The sequence below is a fragment of the Plenodomus lingam genome (genome assembly GCF_022343315.1).
Source record: "Plenodomus lingam strain CAN1 chromosome Unknown contig_1, whole genome shotgun sequence".
Taxonomy (NCBI): domain Eukaryota; kingdom Fungi; phylum Ascomycota; class Dothideomycetes; order Pleosporales; family Leptosphaeriaceae; genus Plenodomus; species Plenodomus lingam.
In genome coordinates, this window is record NW_027093927.1 from 577,008 (window position 1) to 596,226 (window position 19,219).

Sequence of the window (19,219 nt, forward strand, 5' to 3'; positions counted from 1 at the left end):
AGACATCATGAATGTTAATATTATAGACTGTTGTCTGGTTTAGGAAGTGTTTAGTTTAGTGACATTGCTGTGCAACTACGACATGAGATACACGTTACACGGGCGTGAGTCACCCTCTAATACTGATACAAAAGTCAATCATTGAAGTGTTCCTCGTTGTTGCGCAAATTACGTGGTGTATCAATGCGTCCTTGTGGCACGCTAGTGAGACTGCTGCCTTCGATCTTGCTACTGCCTATATCTTTCTCTCTTGTGATAGAGGTAGTAGTATAGGTAGTGGAGGTGGTGATAATAGAGGTAGTGGTATAGGTAGTAGAGGTGGTGGTAGAGGTAGAGGTGGTGAAGAAGATTAAAGAAAGGAGGGGCAAAATACTTAAATAGTTAGTAGGAAACTAGTTATTACTACGTAATACTAGTAGATTAATAGAAGTAGAAATAAAAGTAGTTTACTTTTGTAAAATATATAGTATAATAAACCCTATTTAGGTTTACTTCTTCTACCTAAACTACTTCTTAGTCTACTTTAGATAAACATGGCTACTGTAAACCAGTTTTGTACCGTAGTGAGGGGAGAAGGCCTTCCTGCCGTCATGTCTCCAAGACGACGATCGGACTAGCTAGCACCTATCGGCAAACGCGCTGCGAAATCAAGGACATCTTCCTCACTCAGTACGTCTTTGATTTCGACTTTTTGATATCTCACCTTCTCCACAACATTCGAGAGCGACACGTAGACTGGACCAAATAGGGAAAAAGTCCGCTCTATTCGAATCTCCAAGGTCAATGCAGAAATTTGCACTGATACATGCAGGGAGTATAGGGGGGAAAAGTGTGGTAGACTGCGATATCGCCCGGTATTCTCGGCGTTGGAGCATTGCTATGTGCAGACGCCTGATTCTGAATCTCCCGGGTTAATGAGACCACATAGGGGGGCCAGGCCCACATGTTGAAAAATACAATGCTATTAAATGGGCAATGAGTGACAGGCATCTCAAGGTTCATGAGTTGGGAAAGTGGATTGTTGATGAAGAAATAGTTTATTTGATGGGGAATTCATAATTGTCCAAGGCGGACATGTCGCGGCACTGCAGCCGTACCAAAAAAATGGGATTCATTGGAGTGATCTTCAGAAGCCAAAGGATCTTCAATTACAGCCTATACAAATGTGAAGAACCAGACTGAATCAAAAATTGTGTCATGGCGAGAGAGACAAGGACAGGGTTACATTAATCCAACATGTCAAACATAATCTCCCCCAAAGTTTCTATTCCTGCAACTCATACAATTCGCATATAGGTGAAAAAAAGCCGCAGACTACAAAACCACCACATCTCAACCCCTCGATTCCACCAATTCCCCAACCTCCCACCAAACCCCATCCATCCCCTTCTTCCCCCCACCACCTGTTCACCTCCCCTTCCCCACCCTCCTCTCCCGAAACCTCCTCACACTCTCCTTCACCCCCCACCCCCCGTCCAACAGCCCACCCACATCCTCCAACCCCAGCCCCGCCGTCTCAGGATAAATCCGCCAGACAAGCGCCCACCCAGCCACACAAACAGCCGCATACAGCGCAAACGTAGTCTCCGGCCCAAGTGCCTCCATCAAGGGCAAAAACGAAACCCCGACAAGGGTATTCGACGCCCAATTCGTGCTCGTAGCGAGCGCGGAACCAAGCGAGCGAACGGAGAGCGGAAAGAGCTCTGATTGCTGCCAGGGGACGTTTCCGAGGCCGATTGCGTAGCCGGCGACATAAGTGATGATGGAGAAGAGGATGAGGATCGGGTACGTCATATCCTGCTTCTGATCCTTCTTCTGCCCGAGGTCGTGCAAGTCGACGCCAAAGCTGGTAAGCGCGTTGACGGCGATGGTGCCGTTGCCGGCGCTGGCGGGCGGCAGGTCGGCTTCGAAGAGGTGGAAGGCGATTGCGCAGACGACGAGGCCGAGGACCATGATGGGGATGGAGAGGAGGAGGATGCGGCGGCGGCCGATGCGGTCAATGTAGGCGAAGGCGACAAGGGTGAAGAGGAAGTTTGTGATTGCGATGGAGAGGGATGTTAGTGTTGGGGAGGAGAAGGAGAGGAGGGCGAAGATGGTGGCGGAGAAGTACATTATGGAGTTCTGTTGGTGGTGGTGTGTTGGTTAGTGGATACGAAAGGGGGCGTGGCTGTTCGCTTTTCAAAAGGCAGAGATGGGAAATCAGGAAGACTTACAAAGCCGCAGAGTTGCTGAAAGGCTTGCAACATGCACGTAATCACCAACGCCCGCCGATTCCCTCCTACAACAATAAGCTGTGTAAACGTATCCTGCACCTTTTCCAACTTTGCTTTCCACCCCGTCTTCGCCATACCAGGCGCCCCCCTCAACCCAGCCGCATCCTCCTCCTCCAAAATCTCCCGCTCCACGCGCCTCAACACGGCATCCACCAAATCCTGGTCCCCATCGCCAACTGCATAAACCTGCATCAACACCTTCTTCGCCTGTCCCCTGTTTCCCGCCTTGATCAGAAAGCGCGGCGTCTCGGGCAAGAAGAAGAGCACGCCAAACTGCATGGCCGCAGGCAACGCACCCAACCCGACCATCCATCTCCATCCACCCAACCGGTTGGAAAACAACCAGCCAATCACATATGCAACAACCTGCCCGCCCGTGATGAACAAACTGCTCACCACTACCAAACGGCCCCTAAATGGACTAGGGCTCAATTCGCTGATATACAGCGGCACAACGAAGCTTGCGCTTCCGACGGCGGCACCAACGATGCTACGGCCGACAATCATACCGGCTACGGTGGTGGTCCATGCCTGCATCAGAGCGCCAACCACGAACAGGACGTCGGCGATCAGGATAACGGTTTTGCGTCCATATGCGTCAGCGAGAAGGCCGGTACAGGGCGAGGCGAGGAGGGCGAAGAATGAGGTACACGATGTGATTAGGGATTTGTCGAGGGTGGTGAGAGGATGGGAGGAGAGGTCTGAGCCGATGGATACCAGGGTCGAAGAGATTACGCCGGTGCTGTTCTCCGTCGTTAGAACAGCTGTGGGTGTAGGGGGTGTTGTATATGGGCATACCACGCATATGGTGCAGGGCATGGCAAGATGGTATTAAAACAGGCAAACGTACTCATAGCCAAACAAAAGACCACTGACACCAGCACACAGAGTCAAGCCCCATATAAACGCCCCAGGAGAGACCAGACTACTCTCATCCACGTCTATGCCCGCATACTCCTCGCCATCTTCGTCTGCGTATTCATCGCGCGGGCTGCTCGGAACATCGCGGCTGTGGGTGATGAGTCGTTCGGCAGCGGCGTCGTCTTCGGTCATGCTCTGCAACTCAATCTCTTCGTCTGTAGCCAGGATGGAAGGGACAACTACATGCGGGGAGGTTTACGTGCGTCGGTTACAGCTCACTTCCGGCGGTGAAGTGACGTTGGGATGGAAACCAGGGTAGCGTCGGAACGTTTACGGGAACGACGCGGAACGGTGGAGACGCGCTAACACGTGGGCTCGGGCTGTACCTTGCTGATCCCTGTCAGCTACAAGCAACTAACTAAAGTCCGACCAGGGGGTGCATTTCCATGGCGAACATCCCAACTACACATGTCGGCGATCAGGGCAAGTGTTTACGATTTGATTGCTCTGATAGCTATCGGGTAATCTCAGTTATCCACTAGACAAACTGCATAAGCGGCAGGACGTTGCCGCCCCTCAGCCTCTCACCAAATCTCTCCACTCTACGCCTTTCACATTGTCTGGTATCCTAAAGTGATGCACAAGTCTTAGACTTGTACTCCTCATTACGCCTGCACCTCATGTGAAGATGAACAGGCAAACCGTAGCACTGAAGTCGCCTCCCTTTTCCTTGCCGTCAGAAGCCACATGGTGGGCCGTTGCCCTTTTGCGCGCCTTCCATGCCCGTCCAACGCCAGTCGCTCATGAATAACCTACACCTATAACGGCGTGAAGGTCACAGTCACCTATGCTCAACGTAAAGCGGGCTTCGCGTATCCGTCATGGACAAGCCAGAGGAGCCGGATGCCGTGAACCTGCGGAGACTTTACTGCCCTTAACAAGGCCGTCCGGTGGACGCCTCATTTGGCTTCGTCACTGGTCTCTGGACCGTGGTTGGCCGGCCCAGTTGGCGGGATCGGGGCTCCCATCGAATGCTGCTGCATCATGGGCTGGGAGTAACTCCCGCTCGGAGTGCCTCGATGTTGCTGTGGAAATTGATGATGCTGCTGTGGTGAGCCGTAGTGGCCTTGATGTAGCTGAGCATAAGGCCCTCGCATTGGAGTCACTACTAGACTGTTAGTAAACACGTGTGGCGGAGGGCCCAGTAGTTTGCTTACTTGATCCTGGCTGCATCTGGTACATCTGAGGCCCAGGGGCACCAGGCTGCATGTACATCATTGGTGGCTGCTGGTGATGCCCTCCTTGCGAGCCCTGATGGCTCATCATTTGCGCACCTGGCCGTGGGCTTGGAAAGCCGTTGGCACCTGGGGGCCCAGGCATGTGACCAGAATATTGAGGATAAGCGGGTCCAGGGGCTGGAGAGTACATGGGCAACTGCGGGTTGCCTGGCATCTGCATAAAAGGTCCATTTGAAGGCTGGTTGGTCATCATATGACCGCCCATCGCTGGCCCTGGAGGACTGATGAACTGGCCCCCTTGTGCATTCCTTAGAGGGACATGCTGCACGCCCGGGCTCAATCCATACTGTGGTACTGGTACTGGTTGGGGGTAACCAGACATCTGTTGGGGCTGGGCACCGTACATATAAGGTTGCATGGGTCGTGGAGAAGGTTGTATCGAAGAGGTAGAGTGAGAGAATTGCATATGCTGTGCTTCGTAATGATGTTGATTGGGTCCGGGATGCGGCTGGACTGGCGGGCGACCTGGTGTGTGCTGGGGGGTGGGTCCTTGCGGCATGCCTGGTGCTCCTTGAAGATGGGGTGGTAACTGGTGCTGATGGGGGATGGGCCCGCCTCCCATGGCACCATGAGGCGCGGTCAAGGGTGCAGTGGCAGCGGCATGCTCGAATAGCTGAACGTGACCTTTGTCCGTATTGGCGGCTGGGAAGTCCCATGTTGGCGGAGTCTTGTACGGGGGTGGAATGTTCCCATTGTGAGTTTTCTCAGATTCCTTTTCCATGCGTCCGATCGCATTGAAGGTATTTCTATCGTCTAGGGGCTTTATTGAGGGCTTCTGACCACCAAAGAAGCTGGTAATGGCCGACGGTCTCCGGTGGACTTCTTGTTTCATAGCGGAGTTGGGTCTGGGACTGGAATTGGCACTAGGGTTGCCACCGGGTTGAAAGGTATGAGCTGCTGGATTCGGCTTGAATTCGTTGGCGCGAACGTTGAATCTTGAAAGAGAAGAGCTGGGCGTCTGTATTCCGCTAGGGGGCTGTGATGGACCTGCAGGAGGCATACGCATATCTTGAGTGGGTATAGGCTGGGGTACGGTGCCGTATGTCATGTTGCCTTGCTGCTTATGTTGCTGTTGACTCATTTGTAGACGTGTGCTTAGTGGACCCTGGTTACGAAGGGGAGTCTGGTTTAAATTCTGATGTGTGCGGTCACGCATGCTTGCCGAAGCGTATGCGGTCTGACCAGGACGCGGTCGCTGGTTCTGCTGACCATTTGCGTGGCCATTTGAAGAAGGCTGGGCAGAGTCAGGTTTGGTGGCAGAGCGTGCAGTTGTCTTTGAGTCTGAGGGAGTAGTCGAAGCCTTTGGAGGTGTACTTTTAACCTCTTGTGCCTGTTTGAGAGCCTTCTCGACGATGGCCTGTTGCTTTGTCTCGTCTTTGGCGAGGATAGGAACCAGATCCGAGGGAACAGGTGTGCTCAGCTTGAAGTTGAGAGCAAATTTCTTCAGATCATTCAATTTGACGGCCTTGTTTTCGCGTGCAAACGCCCTCTGCCTGTCGGATATGCGTAGTTTCTCTGCAGCGGAGAATTGCTTGAAGGAGTCAAGCAGATCATGCTCGACGTTGGTGGTGGCATCGTGTGGTCGTCCAGTCCTTCGAGGCGGAATCGCGGCTACACCCAGCTTTATGGTACTGCTCGGCTTCTGCGGTTGCTCGATGGAGGGCTTGGGCACATCGACTTGCTTGGCTTCGGGCTTCGACACTGCGTCCGAAGGTGCAGGTTCCGGAGCCTTGGTGTTTGACGTAGCTGGAGATGCCTCGGTATGTGCCGGCGTTCCTGCTGCAGGGCTAGCAGTACGTTGAGCCAACTTCGAATCTGGTCGTGGAACAGCTGAAATGATAGCAGGATCGATCGGCGCACCAGAGACGGACGACTGAGCTGCGGGTGCACGTCGTGCAGGTGGCGTATACTTGTTGGGCTGTCCCGTTGACAGGGCGGGAAAGTCGCGACGAACTCCACTGTATTTGTCCTCTTCATCAGCCCCTGCATCATCAGCCGGTACTTGACCGCCTCGTTCTTCGCGGACGTGGGAGTTGAGTGCACTGCTGGACTCGATTTCACGAGCTAGCTTCTCGGCACGCGCTGCTCTTTGAGCATACTGTGGATCGTTCTTGTTGATCGTCGTTGTGTAGAGATTCTCGTCATAGTTGCTCTTGACGCCAAACATGCGTTCATTAGTAGCAAATTGATCCCACTCATTTATCCGCGAGGAAGACTCAAGCGAAAGGTTCGAATCGGTCTCCGTTGGCTCCCACCTTTGCAAGTTGCGCTCACGGACAGCCATATGCCCCGAGATATCGGTATCGGTGCGGAAACCAGCGGTGCCTATTCACAAAAGTCAGTTGACATTGCATCCTGCGATTGAGAGTATCCTCACCATTCTGGGCCCTTGCCTGGGATTTGTCCAGCACGACATTGTTGACATTGAAGTCGGCAACATCACCCATGTCGAAAGACATTACGTAGCTGTCGCCGGTTCCTACATAGCTGTCGGTGTCGCCAGTACCATTGGTTTGCGCACTAGAAGTAGGTACGAGCTTCTTCACCATCTTGAAAACATAGCGTAGTTCGCTTGGATCGAGTGAATGGCCCGATAGCACGCCCGAATATCTCTCGCCATTCTTCAAAGTAATCGTCCCAGGTAGACCCTAACATCATGTCAGTCTTAGCTGGGGATGGTAGTCTTTATGTGGCCAAGGCTCACCGTCAGATTGGCCAACAGGTACATCATCCGATCATTGAGATGTCTCATTGGCGTTGCGGTCTCGCCGGAGGGTACGGTCGAGTTATGCTGGGGCTTGACGGGGGCTGCTGCGCCGTTGGAGGTGACGGGCGTGGAGGATCGCTGGGTTATGGGATTGGTGCCCTGAGTCCATGCCTTTTGCGGCGGGGGTTTCCTGAAGCGAGCACTGAATTAGCATTGCGACTCACAGACGAGTATGCGGGCAAGGTAAGAGGACGACGAAGGATAAAAATAATCCAGCCAGGATGATAACAGGGGGCAAGCGGCTACTGGACAGCGTTGTCGCACCGCGACTTCATGTGACTTGACCACACGTCACACGAGCCATTCGCGCCGGGTAGCAGCCGTGGCGGTGACGGAAGAGCGCTCGAGGCATGACGGGTGCGAGGCTGTTGGCCACGAGAAAAAGCTGTGGGTGGTCGAGTGTATGTGTGCTTGTGTATGTATGTGCAAGTAACGGTTGGTGGGCTGAGAAGTGCGAATTGCAAGTAGCAGTGTGAGTGCGAGCTTACCTCTGGCCGCCGTCGACGGGGCTTCCAGGCTTGCGCTGAACGTCAATGCCTTTGACAGACGTGGTCATCTTCAATGGTCGGCCAGAGCTGGCGGACGGGTTCAGAGCATTGGACGGGGCAACAGTTGGAGTCGCAGCGGCAGCGGACATGGATGGGGTGGTGGGTGATGGCGTCGGGGATTCGCGTGGGTGAGCTCCGCAGCTGTCGTTTTGGGGGGGGGGGGCGGAGGGAGAGTGGAGAGGGGAGAAGGAAGAGGGGAGGGACTGGGGGAAAGGAGGGGGAGAAGAGGGGAGTGGAAGGGGCCTTTGTGGTTTGTCGCTTGTCGCTTGTCGCTTGTGTGGGAGAAGGAAGGTGCTGGCTGCAGGCTGCGGGGGGAAGGAGGGAAGGAAACAAGAAGCTCCTCCTGGTCGGCGATGGAGACGGGGGGGGGTGAAGGCGAGAGGTAAGAGCAACGCAGGGCACTACTCAATGCGACGGCAGGGCGACGCTGAAGAGAGTGGGCGAGTCTGGCAGCAAGACGGCGGCGGCGGCGGTGGTGCTGGTGGTCCGACAGCAGCGGAGAGGATTAGGGAGGCTGTGCGTGTGCGAGAGAGACTGGCCAGTCGTTCGAATGTGAGATGCTGCCCACGCCAAGCTGATCGGCTGGATGAAACAACCTAGAGCCACACCGGACGCTAAGGCAGCCTCAGGAAGTACCCGTGGATGGGCGTTGCCGCGGTGTCGAGGCAGGCCAAGTGGGTATACTCTACTGTAGGTAGACAGGGTTGGATGTGGAGAGAAGCCTTTCTTTGGTGACGCAACCGTGGACTGAGCAAGAAGGAAGAGAAGAGAAAGGGGAGGAAGAGGAAGAAGAAGAAGAAGAAGAAGAAGAAGAAGAAGAAAAAGAGGAGGAGAAGGAGTAGGATGCAGTGCTCCGTCGATTTCCTGGTCAAGATACGTTTCACCGCTTCAAGGGACTAGCAGCCCACCGCTTACCCTACCTTTTGCAAGTGGGCATGAACGTGTGCGCTACTGTAGGTAGACTACTGTATAGCTAGGACATGATCATCCCATGCCTTCCATGTTGGTTGCTGACGGATAGGTACCATGATTTTGGTAAGAAAAGGCCAGATTGATGGTGTGATGAGTACATGGGACCAACTCACAACTGGCATCGCATACAGAGGGTGGGATCTGTACTGACGCTGCGGTCAGGATACGGGCAGCTACTGTTTTCCTGCATGGAAGTATCTTGTCCCATGAAGTACCGGTACATGGGGTAGGTAGGTCTGGCGACACGTGCAGTGAAGTAGACTACACGTGATTCCACCTGCATCCAGCCAGCAGGACAGTCAAGGTACCAGGTACCGGTTTCGAACAAAGCAAGAAAGTAGAAAAGAGAGGACGCCACGAATCAAGCAAACTACCCAGGTGTCATACCTACAAACCATCTACAAACGACGTACGCAAGTACATACAACAGTCCTCTTGCCCCATCCATGTTTGCTCCACGACTCTACTACCGGTAGATACCTACACTACCCTACCTAGGCCATCCATCTCCAGGCACACACAAGCTGAAACATGGCAGGCGAAGGAAGCGCTGAAACAGGCAACCGTAGTTTGCTCACTGCTCACTCACTCGGGGAGAGAGAGAGTGAGAGTGAGAGTGAGAGCACGTGCCCCTAACCCTTCCCGTACTAGCCGTCCCCCCCCCCCAACCCAACCCAACCCCTACCTCCCACAGTGCACGAACAGTCCCGTGCCGACGACAGGACTTGGTCCTGTGTAGAGTACTCTACCAATACTGGGCATAGGCTAATGGCCAGACCTGGTACCGTGCCAGACACCAGCCAGGTTGCATCAGAATCCACATGTCCCTGCTCCCCCAAACGTACTTGTGCCTAGAGTACGAGTGCCTACCCCTACTGAGCCTACCCACCTGCTCTGCTCTGCTCTGCTCTACTCTGCTCTACTCTGCTCTACTCTGCTCTGCTCTACTCTGCTCTGCTTTACTCTGCTCTGCTCTACTCTACATAGGTACATGGGTACATGGGCACACTAACTTCCAACTAGACGATTGCACGCCAACGCGGAGCCGACTTGCCCTATTGCCTGCCCTACCCATCCCATCCCTCCATCCCTCCATCCCTCCACCCATGTAATGCCTTCGCCCTCCTCCACGCGACCACTCTACACCACCGCAGCACACCCGCCACCGTGCTCGCCATGACCGAAGACGCCTCCTCCGCCTCCATTCGCTCGTCCCAGGGCTCGTCGAGACGTGCGCCCAAGAACGTGAGTCTGCCCCATGCGTGACCACTCCACACTGCGCGCCCAACCCCAACCTCACGGTATACCCAAATCTATATAGACACACACAGCCTGCCCCATCACCTCTTCTGCCACTGACACACACAACCGGACATGCAGCCACAGCAGCAGCTCTCGCAAATAGAAAAGTCCGTCACCCACCTGCTTGTCGCCACAAAGCAGCTGCTTGGTGTGTTCGCCGTCCTCTCCCAGCCCCTCCTTGCTGCACCGACTAACGCGACGCAGAGACCTTGACCCTATGGTCGCGCGGGACGGCCACCGAGAGCGAAGTCTCGGACGTCTATGTGCGCCTGGGCTATGAATTCAACATCGCCTCGCGCGCCTTCAACGCCATTGGCGTCGACACAAACGATCTTGGCAATGTTCCCGAGCTGTTGCGCGGCATCCTCGAGGAGACGCTGAGCCAGGAGGCCTCGCAGTCCAGCCTCGACAACTTCCTCCCGCGGATACGAGACATCATCATCAACCTACTGCATGGTCTGAAGAAGAAGCAGCAACGCCTGCGACAGCGCACAGGACGAGATGGCTCCCTCAACGGCACCAGCCCGCGGCAAGGCAGTGTGGGCAGCGCCGGCGAGGTCGATGATGGCCAGCAGTCGCGCTCGGCGAGCACAAGACTGCCATCCAGAGGGGAAAACGCGGATTTTGGCGCAAGCGGCCCTGATCTCCCACCCCGCTCCTCCTCCGTGGCCGGCTCTGGCACCGGTCGCGCGTCACCCAGCAAGTACGAGTCGCTCCCTGCAAACCCAAGAGGCAATCGTTCGACGGCAGCGAGCCACCAGTCTACCAACTCTTCCCTATCGAGTACGACCGCCCAGCAAATGCCTGTCATCGCCCCCTACCCAGCAGCCGACTCCATGCCCAGAACCCCGGAGCCCGCGCAAGCAAACTACGCCGTCGATTTTCCCCCACCTCCTCCACCACCGAAACAAGAAGATGCATTGGCCGCACTACAAAGAGGAGGAGAGCTGGAGCGGCGAGCTTCGCGCCGATTCTCTGCCTATCAGATACAGAAGCATCTTGGTACAACGGGTGTCCCACTGCCGCAGGTGCAGAATTCCCCCATACCCAATCGAGGCCGCGATGTTCGAGAATCCATGAATGCGGTGCGAACGAGAGCTTCGACGATGCATAGCCGGCAACGGTCGAACCAGCAACGTCCTGCTGTAGAAACAAAGTTCTCGTTTGACCAGCCAAACGAGGCCTCGAGACGCATCTCCGAGGAGAGTGCACAGGGTTCGGCTGTAAACATGCCACCACCAAAACAGGCCGAACCCGAGGATAGCCCCCTCATGAAGACCCCTCAGGATAAACTTGGAAATCCTCAATTCCCTGATGGCGAGCAGCCATCGCTGGGTGCTACCCTGAACGGGCCCCTGGCCGAGCCGGTCGAAATGGCATCCGAGGTGGCATCACCAGCCAAAACTCCCCCCAGCCCGGCCCCGGCGTCCTCATTGCATCGGCATTCCAGGACAAAGACGCCCTCGCCCCAGCCTACACAGTTCATTCCTGAGCAATCGCCTCAGCAAGGAAAGGAGCTAACACTCTTCCTACAATACAAGAGCAAGATCAAAAAATACGTCTTCGCAGACGGTTCCGACCTCTCCGCTGGCCGTCTGCAGCTAGCATTCATCGAGAAGTTCGCCTGGGATACCCATCGCTATGGCGAGCTTCCGGAAATACACATCCAGGATCCAGTCTCTGGCGTTCGCTATGAGCTCGAAGATATGAATGACATCAAGGACCGATCGGTTCTTGTTCTTAATGTTGAGCAACTCGACGAAGTCAAGAGTCATTTCGACGAGAAGTTTGGCGGGCTAAACAAACTCGTCGAGAGCATCAAGACGGTTGTTGAGGATCAGCAATCGACCATCCAACGCGTTGCTGAACGACAACAGCAAACAGCAAAAGAACTCGCGGGCATCGCCGCAGCACCGACTCTCAATTCCGGACGCAACTCGGCGCTGATACCTTCTCGCGCAGTATCAGCCGGTGTTCCTCTGGATGGTAATGTGAACTCGGCTACGCAACTCAGCGAGGTTCAGTCTCTTCGCCGTGACTTGGCTGTAGTCAGGCAAACCTACTCCTCCTTTGTCTCGGACATACAAGCTAGCATGTCAACGATTCGCACCAAGGCTGCTGCTGTCAAGTCCACGGCCATCAAGGCAGCATTGCCAACCCTTGACGGTGATTCTGGTCGCGCATACATCAACGCTGGCAAGAAGACTCTGCAAGAAGACTCTGAAAAGATTGTGAACCGAGTAGACGACTTGCAAGATCTCATTGAAGACTTGCGCAAGGATGTAGTCATGCGAGGCGTCCGCCCGCTACCGCGCCAACTCGAAGTCACCGCCAAAGATCTCTCCGTCGCAACGGCAGAGCTCAAGAAGCTACAAGACATGCTTTCCAAAGAGAAGCCCATCTGGACTAAGATTTGGGAGCAGGAACTCCAAACTGTCTGCGAAGAGCGGGATCTGCTCACTATGCAAGAAGAGCTCGCCGCTGATTTGCAAGACGACGTTGAGAAAGCTGCACAAACACTCGAGCTTGTTGAGCAAGCGACAAAACAACAGCATCTAGAGAGCGAGAAAGAGGCCGGCAAGGGAACACGTACGGCCAGTGGTCGGAATATGATCAACGCTGCCTCTTTCGACAAAGCAGTCGATCCGCGACAAGCACGGGATGGTGTCCTAGGCGAAGTCAAGGCGCTACAACCCAACCACGAGAGCCGCCTCGAAGCCATTGAACGCGCGGAAAAGGCTCGTCAGCGCGAACTCGAGACCAGAAACGACGATGAGTTCAAGCGCGAGCTTGGCTCCTTTGTTGAAGAAGGCAAACTCAAGAAGAGCGGCGGCGTCGAAGAAGTGGAGCGCATGCGCAAGGCCAAGGACGAACGTGCACGCAAGGAGAACGCTGAGCGCGAAGCTGCGCGCATGAAGGCCAAGGCGGAGAAGAGGGAGCGCGAGAATGCGGCTGCGGCTGCGGCACTGGCTGCCCAGAGAGAAGCAGAGGCCGCCGCCGCCGCCGCTCAGGCTGAGGAAGAGCAAGCGGCGCCGACGGAGGAGTCGAACGCGGAGGATGCTAAGGAGGATGAAGGTGGTGCCAATCCCACCTAAGAGACATCATCTATCTTTAGCACCTCTCTCTCCTAGTCATTGCTGATACGCGACATGCCAGATACGTTGTCATCGTCATTCACAGTCCGGCCCTGGATCAAGACCGGCGGCGTACCATTATCCGCGCAAATGACCCACGCAACAACGAAGGGCATCGACAGCCCAACCCATTCCACCCCAACGCACAGCAAATCCCCATCGCCCAGTTTGGAAACCACGATTCCACCACCCACCAGAAACTCCATCACCACTACCAGCACCACAATAACACCCCATACCTCTACCCATCCCCGCAACAGCCCCTCCTCAACCCCGACTCCCCGCCACACACCCACGCCTATGCCCTCGCAACCCAGACACTCGCTCCACACCCCCGAGTCCCGCTGGATCCCCCGCTCTTCCCTCAGCCTGCGCAGCCGCGATCGAGACCGCCACATCGACAGAGTAACGCCAACACCACAACACACACCCCCGCTCTTTCGCTCACGCGGTAAGACGGTCCCGCCGCCTAGTTTGGATCCCCAGGCCCGCTTCCAGACCCCCGACAAGAGAAGTGGTCGCAGGAGTGGAGCTGGGAATGCCGGCGCCGATGCAGATGCAGAGGATGCCCAGAGTGTTCTCTCTTATACCCCTAGTATGAGCGGGAAACAGTTTGCAGGCTGGTTGTCGGGTCTATTGGGTGGGCGGTGAGGTGTCGTGGGGAGGCTAGGGGGTTGTTTTGTTGGATTGGTGGATTCTGCGCTGGAGGGAGGGGGATGGGAGAAATAGTGGGGGAATTTGAGGGGGTGTGGGAATGAGGGAGGAATACGACATGCACTGATAAGAAGGGGATATACTTACGACATGTACATAGCAAAACTCCCTCCCAATCCCAGTGCGAAAATTCCCAGCAGAATTCCGCGACTCGCGGCGGAAGCGGAGAGCGGAGTGGATGGTGGATGGGGATGGGGATGGGGTGTATATTGTCGTGTGATGGGCACGTTTACTGAATATATATATATATATATGTATGTACATGTATATGTACATGTACACATGATTTATACTTGTATGATTTATATCCATACCTTCACAGGTAAATGCATTTATATGTTTATGCACTTATATACCTTGCGGTATATTCAACAGCATGTGCAATGATCAAGACTGAGACAAGGTGGGAAGTTTGTACGGGAGTAGAGTGCGGTGGAGAAGGGTGGAGTACACGCAAGTACACATGTAAATGTATATATGCGTATACATATATACCAAGTCCCCTCGCAGACCAACCAACCAACCAACCATACCTACCCATCAGGCGTCTTCTTTCCTCGGTTTGTCATGCCCCATGCCCATCACATACCCACCCACATACCCCACCCAACCACGCACCACCCCAGACCCCCAAACCCTAGCAACCCCCACAATCACGATTCATGTCATGTTAGAAATGTAAATTGCCAAAAAAAAGTCCACTGTAGTGATCATTCTCGTCTGCATCTATATGTATGACCGATACGATACAAAGGAACTCTCCTACTGGCCCGCTGGGGGAAGAAAGAACCGCGTGAGAGCATATATAACGCCCCTTTGGCGTTGTCGTTGAAGGGATTAGAGAAGATAAGAGGCAGAAGAAAGGAGGAAGGAGACGAAGAAGAAAAGAAACGCCAACGCTGATGCAGAACCTTCCGGCAAAAAACAAGGATGAGAAAAATTTGCCATTTACGCCGTTCCATCGTGTGTAATCATTCATGCGTTTGAAAGAACCCAGCCGCCCAACAAGAACAGACTTAATTCCCCACGGCCGTATCATTCAAAGCCACACAGACGGCGCCACGATGATGCCCGTTATACTGCCGAATGATACTCTGGCTTCCGAGCTCCCACAGACGCGCATAGTGGTCCGAGCAAGCAGTCACCAGATACGCACTATCGGCACTGAATGCGCAATCCCAGACCCAGCGCTGATGGCCGTGGAGGGTTGTCTCGAGGGGGAAGGCAGCGGGGTCGCGGTCGGCGGCGGTGGGGAGGTTGTCGCTGGGCATGACGTTGTGGGGGGCGCTTGTGTCGACGGACCAGATGCGTGCCGTATGGTCTGCCGAGCAAGTGGCTAGGTGGCGGACGTCGGGCGAGAGGAGGACACGGGTGATGTAGGTCGAGTGGGCGAGGAATTTGCAGATGGGGAGGATGGACGTCGTGTCTGTACGTTGGATCATGCGCCATACGTAAACGTTTCCCTTGAGATGCGTGTGTTGGTATAGGCTCGAGAAAGAAGAGGATGGGTAAAGGCGGGTATACTCACTGCGTTGTTCCCAGCGCATAACATGCTGCCGTCGCTAGCAACAGTTACACTGGCTACGCTGACATCGTCCTCGGGGATCAGTTGGTGTGAGCACTTATTCTCACCCAGATCCCAGATCCTGACGTTGCCTCCACGATCGCAGCTAATCAATTCGCCCTGGTTGGGATGGATGACCACGTCATTGACTGGCACGCCATGGGTATAGTTGCGCTGTACGTTCCCACTCCTGGTATCCCAGATCTTGACAGTACCGTCCTCACTAGAGGTCACCAACCACTTGGACTCACAGTGGAATGCGACGCCCGTGATATTGGACGTGTGGCCGTCAAAGGTGAGAATGGCATTTGGGTTGGTGGATTTGATGTCGTACAGTTTAACGGTGTGGTGACCGGCGGCGGCGAGGTAGCGCTTGTCGGGTGATATACACAGACGATTCACTTGCGAGTCGGGGTGTGGGATAGTGCGCGAGCAGATGCCCGAGAGAGCTTCCCAGAATCTACGACTCCAAGATTAGCATAACAGGGAGAGCTATGCGTACTATGCCTGCAACGAACCGGATGGTGTGGTCATATCCAGCTGCGACATTGTTAGCTATAAACAACACGCACGTGTGGGGTGGGAGCCATGCGTACCTGTACACAATATGACCGACATATTTCGTGATGATTTACTTTAGAGTTGAACCGCTTCTAGAACGCCCGTATTGCTTTTAAAAGATTATCGCGATCGAACTACGCTAAATCAGTCAAAGCAGAGCATTAGGCGTAAAGGTGTGGAGTCTACAAGAAGGCAGACACAACGGAGGAAGTTGGTGATGCAGCTCGGAAGTGCTTGGACCAGCCGTCGGCCCGATTGAGCTTCAGCCCTATGCCGGTCGCGAATGGGGCCTAGTCTGCCCCACGGCCAATTACAACCTTGGAACCAACATGTACTTCAATTTGCCTGACATAGCTGTCTTGAGGTTTAGATCCTACATCAACCCTGTAATTGTTCTTGAAACTTTTGTCCGACTTGGGTGACAAAGGATTTTCTGCACATTTCAGTTGTTCCAGGCATGTGATCACATTCGACAACTTGGCGGCAATTCCAATTCAAGTGCGACCCCATCAAATCCACGGTCAAGTGTTAGGCTAGTATTCTCTTCACCAAACGATGGGATTCCCAAGGCTCTGGGTACTCCGCCTTGGCATACAGGTCAAGCTTCGAATGAAAGCGTTCAAACGATGGATATATTATCGGGCATAGACAAGCACCACACGCGTAGCATAGCCAGCTGTTCCATAGCATGTTACCCCAAGGAAGCCAGGGCCCATAAGATGAGAGAGTACAGTGAGATCTGGAATCAAGATAGCGATGATCTACTGAGCTGCTCCGCGGGACGCCACATTGGTTGCACTGCGTTTTGGTCAGCTTTCAGCAACATCATACCATACTTCAAGCAAGCCCAGGGTTACGACAAAGTCAACTCATGAAAGGTATATAGGTAAGGAAGTTGGCGACAATCTAACTCGCCAGGTATCATTCGAGACGCTGCCCAGTATCGCTCCCTGAGACAAATTTGCAGATTACCGACTAATCATGCAGACAACCAACATTTCCTACTGAAGACCGAAATAAAAAAAACTTCAGCGCAGTTGCACCTGGATGCCAAGCCTGAACATCAGGCAACGGCAACGTGATCAGATTAAAGGAGCACAAGCTACTTCTCACTTGTTTTGGTCGCGCCAGTTGCCGTCTTCTTGTCAGACTCAGGAGCGTCGGACTTTTCGGTTTGTACCGAGGATGGCGATTCGGTCACCTGGGCAGTGCTGGATTGAGGGCTGGCTGTGCCCTCACGTTCGCTGCGCGTGTTGGAGGCTTCTCGCGTATACTTATTCACTTGCGAGTCAAGGTCTTTCTCCTCATCCTCATTGCTGAACATTTCGCCGTCGTGTCCGTCGGTGGAGATTTCTGTACCATCTCCAAGAAGTATGATACGGCCCCCTGAACCGCTGTTAGGTCGGAAGCGACTGTCAAGTTCCATGTCGATGTCATCATTGCTATCGTCAATGCGATGTTGAACACCAGGACCGCGGAATTCAGCTACACAATTACATTAGAACTGAACTACTCGTCCTCCGGGACGGAAGAGGCTGGGTCTTCAGACTTGCCGTACTCAGGCGGCGCACATGGACCCTCTCCATTCGCGACCCTCTTCGCAATGTCCTCATACCACTGCTCCTTCGTCCTTCCCTGCAGCAGACCAACGACAATCATAGTCATGTTGTCACATCCAACCCCTCCAGTGTCACTGTTTGAAGCCAAGCAGTTATCCATCATGTTCTCGCAAATGGAAGCAAGATCCTGCTTCGCCACGATTCCGCGCCGGACGAACTCGATGACAGCCTGAGAAGACTGGCAATCCCAGATTCCTGCAGGTTGTTAGCTGCGTGTTCGAACAATTCCGAGGGCGCGGTTACCATCACACGCTACCACCAAGAACTCGTCGTCAGGGTTGATCTCATGTATCTCAACGTCCGGGAACGCCGTGACTATTTGTTGCTCTGGAGGAAGGTCGGCACTCTTCTTGAACTCGAAGTCACCTATTGCGCGAGACAGGGCAAGGTTGCCATTGACACGGCCAAAATCAACGAAGCCACCTGCAGCTTGGATACGCGCTTTCTCGGCTAGCGGGAATTAGCACTGTCCACTAACAAAGCATCATCGAGGCGTTTACCTTCGTTCTGCGGCTTGTGGTCAAATGAAAGTGGCTTCGCTCTGCCCTTGACTCCCAAGACAGTGCGCGAATCGCCAGCGTTTGCCTATACCAAGGTTAGCGACGAATGTGGGCCTAGGGTGTTCAACATACCACGTAGATTTTGTCGTGTGACAGTATGCCCACAGTGGCCGTGCATCCAGAGACTTCCTCTTCATACTTGGGGTCTGTCATGGTGAGTCAGCCGCGCCTGCCGTTTACAAGCCGAAGGATGTTGGTGGATGCATACCGCTCAATATCGCCCTGTCTGTCGCAAGGAAGCCATCTTGAAGAGCCTTCTTGATATCGCCTTTCTTGAAGGCTTCCTGCTTTGCGACGATCTGGTGCAGATTCTCGCCCGTGTAGATAGCAACCTTGTCACCACCGTGGCCGTCGTATACACCAAAGAAGGCTAGTCGCTTGTCGGTAGCGGTCGGCTTGCCTTGCTCGCCAGCATAGTCGAGCACTGTAGCATGTGCGTCCTCCATGCTGATCCGCCAGCCCTGCATCGAAGAGACACCGAAGATGAGCGACTCGCCCTCGCCATTTTCGGATTTCTGCGTAAATGGCGTGTCAGCTGCAATGCCCTCACTTATACTTTTGCGCCATGATTGAAGGCGGCCGGACACGACCCCGACGTCGCAGCGGTGCTCGGGGAAAGAGCGCACAGTGCGGGGGCGGGGGAGGACAGCAACGGGCAATTATTACCTTGTCGACTACGGGCTCTGAGAGCGTCTGACCCATGATGTCCGGTTCCTAAGAGGCCTCGTGGGGGAAGAGAAAGGGGTGATGGGGGTGGGTCGCCGAAATCTGGGTGGGCATGTATTTCCAAATGGGTCTTGTGGTGATGTGGGTGGCCGTGGGGGGTTGTGTTTGTGGAAGCCAAGGAGGGTGGCGATAAGGATCGCAAACAGAGGTTGAAAGTAGGGGGTCGGAACAGGTTGTAGGTGCAGGGGGAGATGAAGGAGAAGAATCAACGTGCCTGGCTCATGGGGAGGTAAACAGAGGGCTGCCGTGGTGTTGAGGGCGGCGGCGAAGTGACGAGCCTTGACGGACAGGACAGGCTACGCGGATGGCGCTAGCGGAAG

At 54.4% G+C, this 19,219-nt stretch overlaps 6 protein-coding genes across 6 annotated transcripts; 2 read left to right on the forward strand and 4 right to left on the reverse strand.

The window, feature by feature from the left end:
• Positions 1–1,407: 1,407 nt before the first annotated feature.
• IAQ61_000174 (uncharacterized protein) lies at positions 1,408–3,624 on the reverse strand (the record flags this gene model as incomplete). Its single annotated transcript, XM_066094557.1, has 3 exons — positions 3,124–3,624; positions 2,214–3,015; positions 1,408–2,121 (listed from the first exon to the last, which is right to left on the reverse strand). Exons 1-3 carry the CDS (start codon positions 3,324–3,326, stop codon positions 1,408–1,410), a joined length of 1,719 nt encoding a protein of 572 aa, XP_065955410.1. The 5' UTR covers positions 3,327–3,624.
• IAQ61_000175 (uncharacterized protein) lies at positions 3,625–8,561 on the reverse strand. Its single transcript, XM_066094558.1, has 5 exons — positions 7,688–8,561; positions 7,137–7,329; positions 6,810–7,080; positions 4,352–6,757; positions 3,625–4,299 (listed from the first exon to the last, which is right to left on the reverse strand). The coding sequence occupies exons 1-5, from the start codon at positions 7,834–7,836 to the stop codon at positions 4,094–4,096; spliced, it is 3,225 nt and encodes a 1,074-aa protein (XP_065955411.1). The 5' UTR covers positions 7,837–8,561; the 3' UTR covers positions 3,625–4,093.
• A 1,334-nt stretch (positions 8,562–9,895) lies between these two features.
• IAQ61_000176 (uncharacterized protein) lies at positions 9,896–13,116 on the forward strand (the record flags this gene model as incomplete). The annotated part of the gene is made up of 3 exons (XM_003835288.2): positions 9,896–9,964; positions 10,100–10,169; positions 10,226–13,116. The coding sequence occupies 3 exons, from the start codon at positions 9,896–9,898 to the stop codon at positions 13,114–13,116; spliced, it is 3,030 nt and encodes a 1,009-aa protein (XP_003835336.2).
• A 54-nt stretch (positions 13,117–13,170) lies between these two features.
• On the forward strand, positions 13,171–13,806 carry IAQ61_000177 (uncharacterized protein; the record flags this gene model as incomplete). Its single annotated transcript, XM_066094559.1, has 1 exon — positions 13,171–13,806. One exon carries the CDS (start codon positions 13,171–13,173, stop codon positions 13,804–13,806), a length of 636 nt encoding a protein of 211 aa, XP_065955412.1.
• A 759-nt stretch (positions 13,807–14,565) lies between these two features.
• IAQ61_000178 (uncharacterized protein) lies at positions 14,566–16,189 on the reverse strand. Its single transcript, XM_003835289.2, has 4 exons — positions 16,030–16,189; positions 15,952–15,973; positions 15,398–15,893; positions 14,566–15,332 (listed from the first exon to the last, which is right to left on the reverse strand). Exons 1-4 carry the CDS (start codon positions 16,049–16,051, stop codon positions 14,886–14,888), a joined length of 987 nt encoding a protein of 328 aa, XP_003835337.1. The 5' UTR covers positions 16,052–16,189; the 3' UTR covers positions 14,566–14,885.
• A 907-nt stretch (positions 16,190–17,096) lies between these two features.
• PTC2 (Protein phosphatase 2C 2) lies at positions 17,097–19,210 on the reverse strand (the record flags this gene model as incomplete). The annotated part of the gene is made up of 7 exons (XM_066094560.1): positions 18,840–19,210; positions 18,382–18,688; positions 18,246–18,319; positions 18,114–18,198; positions 17,857–18,063; positions 17,566–17,808; positions 17,097–17,479 (listed from the first exon to the last, which is right to left on the reverse strand). The coding sequence occupies exons 1-7, from the start codon at positions 18,873–18,875 to the stop codon at positions 17,097–17,099; spliced, it is 1,335 nt and encodes a 444-aa protein (XP_065955413.1). The 5' UTR covers positions 18,876–19,210.
• Between the last annotated feature and the right edge of the window lie 9 nt (positions 19,211–19,219).

What these genes read in the sequence shown, in the direction of transcription:
- IAQ61_000175 (XM_066094558.1), bottom strand. Translation starts at nt 7,836, where the DNA reads ATGTCCGCTGCCGCTGCGACTCCAACTGTTGCCCCGTCCAATGCTCTG. An exon ending in ACCTGTTGGCCAATCTGACG is followed by an intron (nt 7,081 to 7,136) that starts GTGAGCCTTGGC and finishes ACATGATGTTAG; the next exon opens with GGTCTACCTGGGACGATTAC. An exon ending in CCAGGCAAGGGCCCAGAATG is followed by an intron (nt 6,758 to 6,809) that starts GTGAGGATACTC and finishes TTTTGTGAATAG; the next exon opens with GCACCGCTGGTTTCCGCACC.
- IAQ61_000178 (XM_003835289.2), bottom strand. Translation starts at nt 16,051, where the DNA reads ATGTCGGTCATATTGTGTACAG. An exon ending in GTCGGTCATATTGTGTACAG is followed by an intron (nt 15,974 to 16,029) that starts GTACGCATGGCT and finishes ACAATGTCGCAG; the next exon opens with CTGGATATGACCACACCATC. An exon ending in GGATATGACCACACCATCCG is followed by an intron (nt 15,894 to 15,951) that starts GTTCGTTGCAGG and finishes TTGGAGTCGTAG; the next exon opens with ATTCTGGGAAGCTCTCTCGG.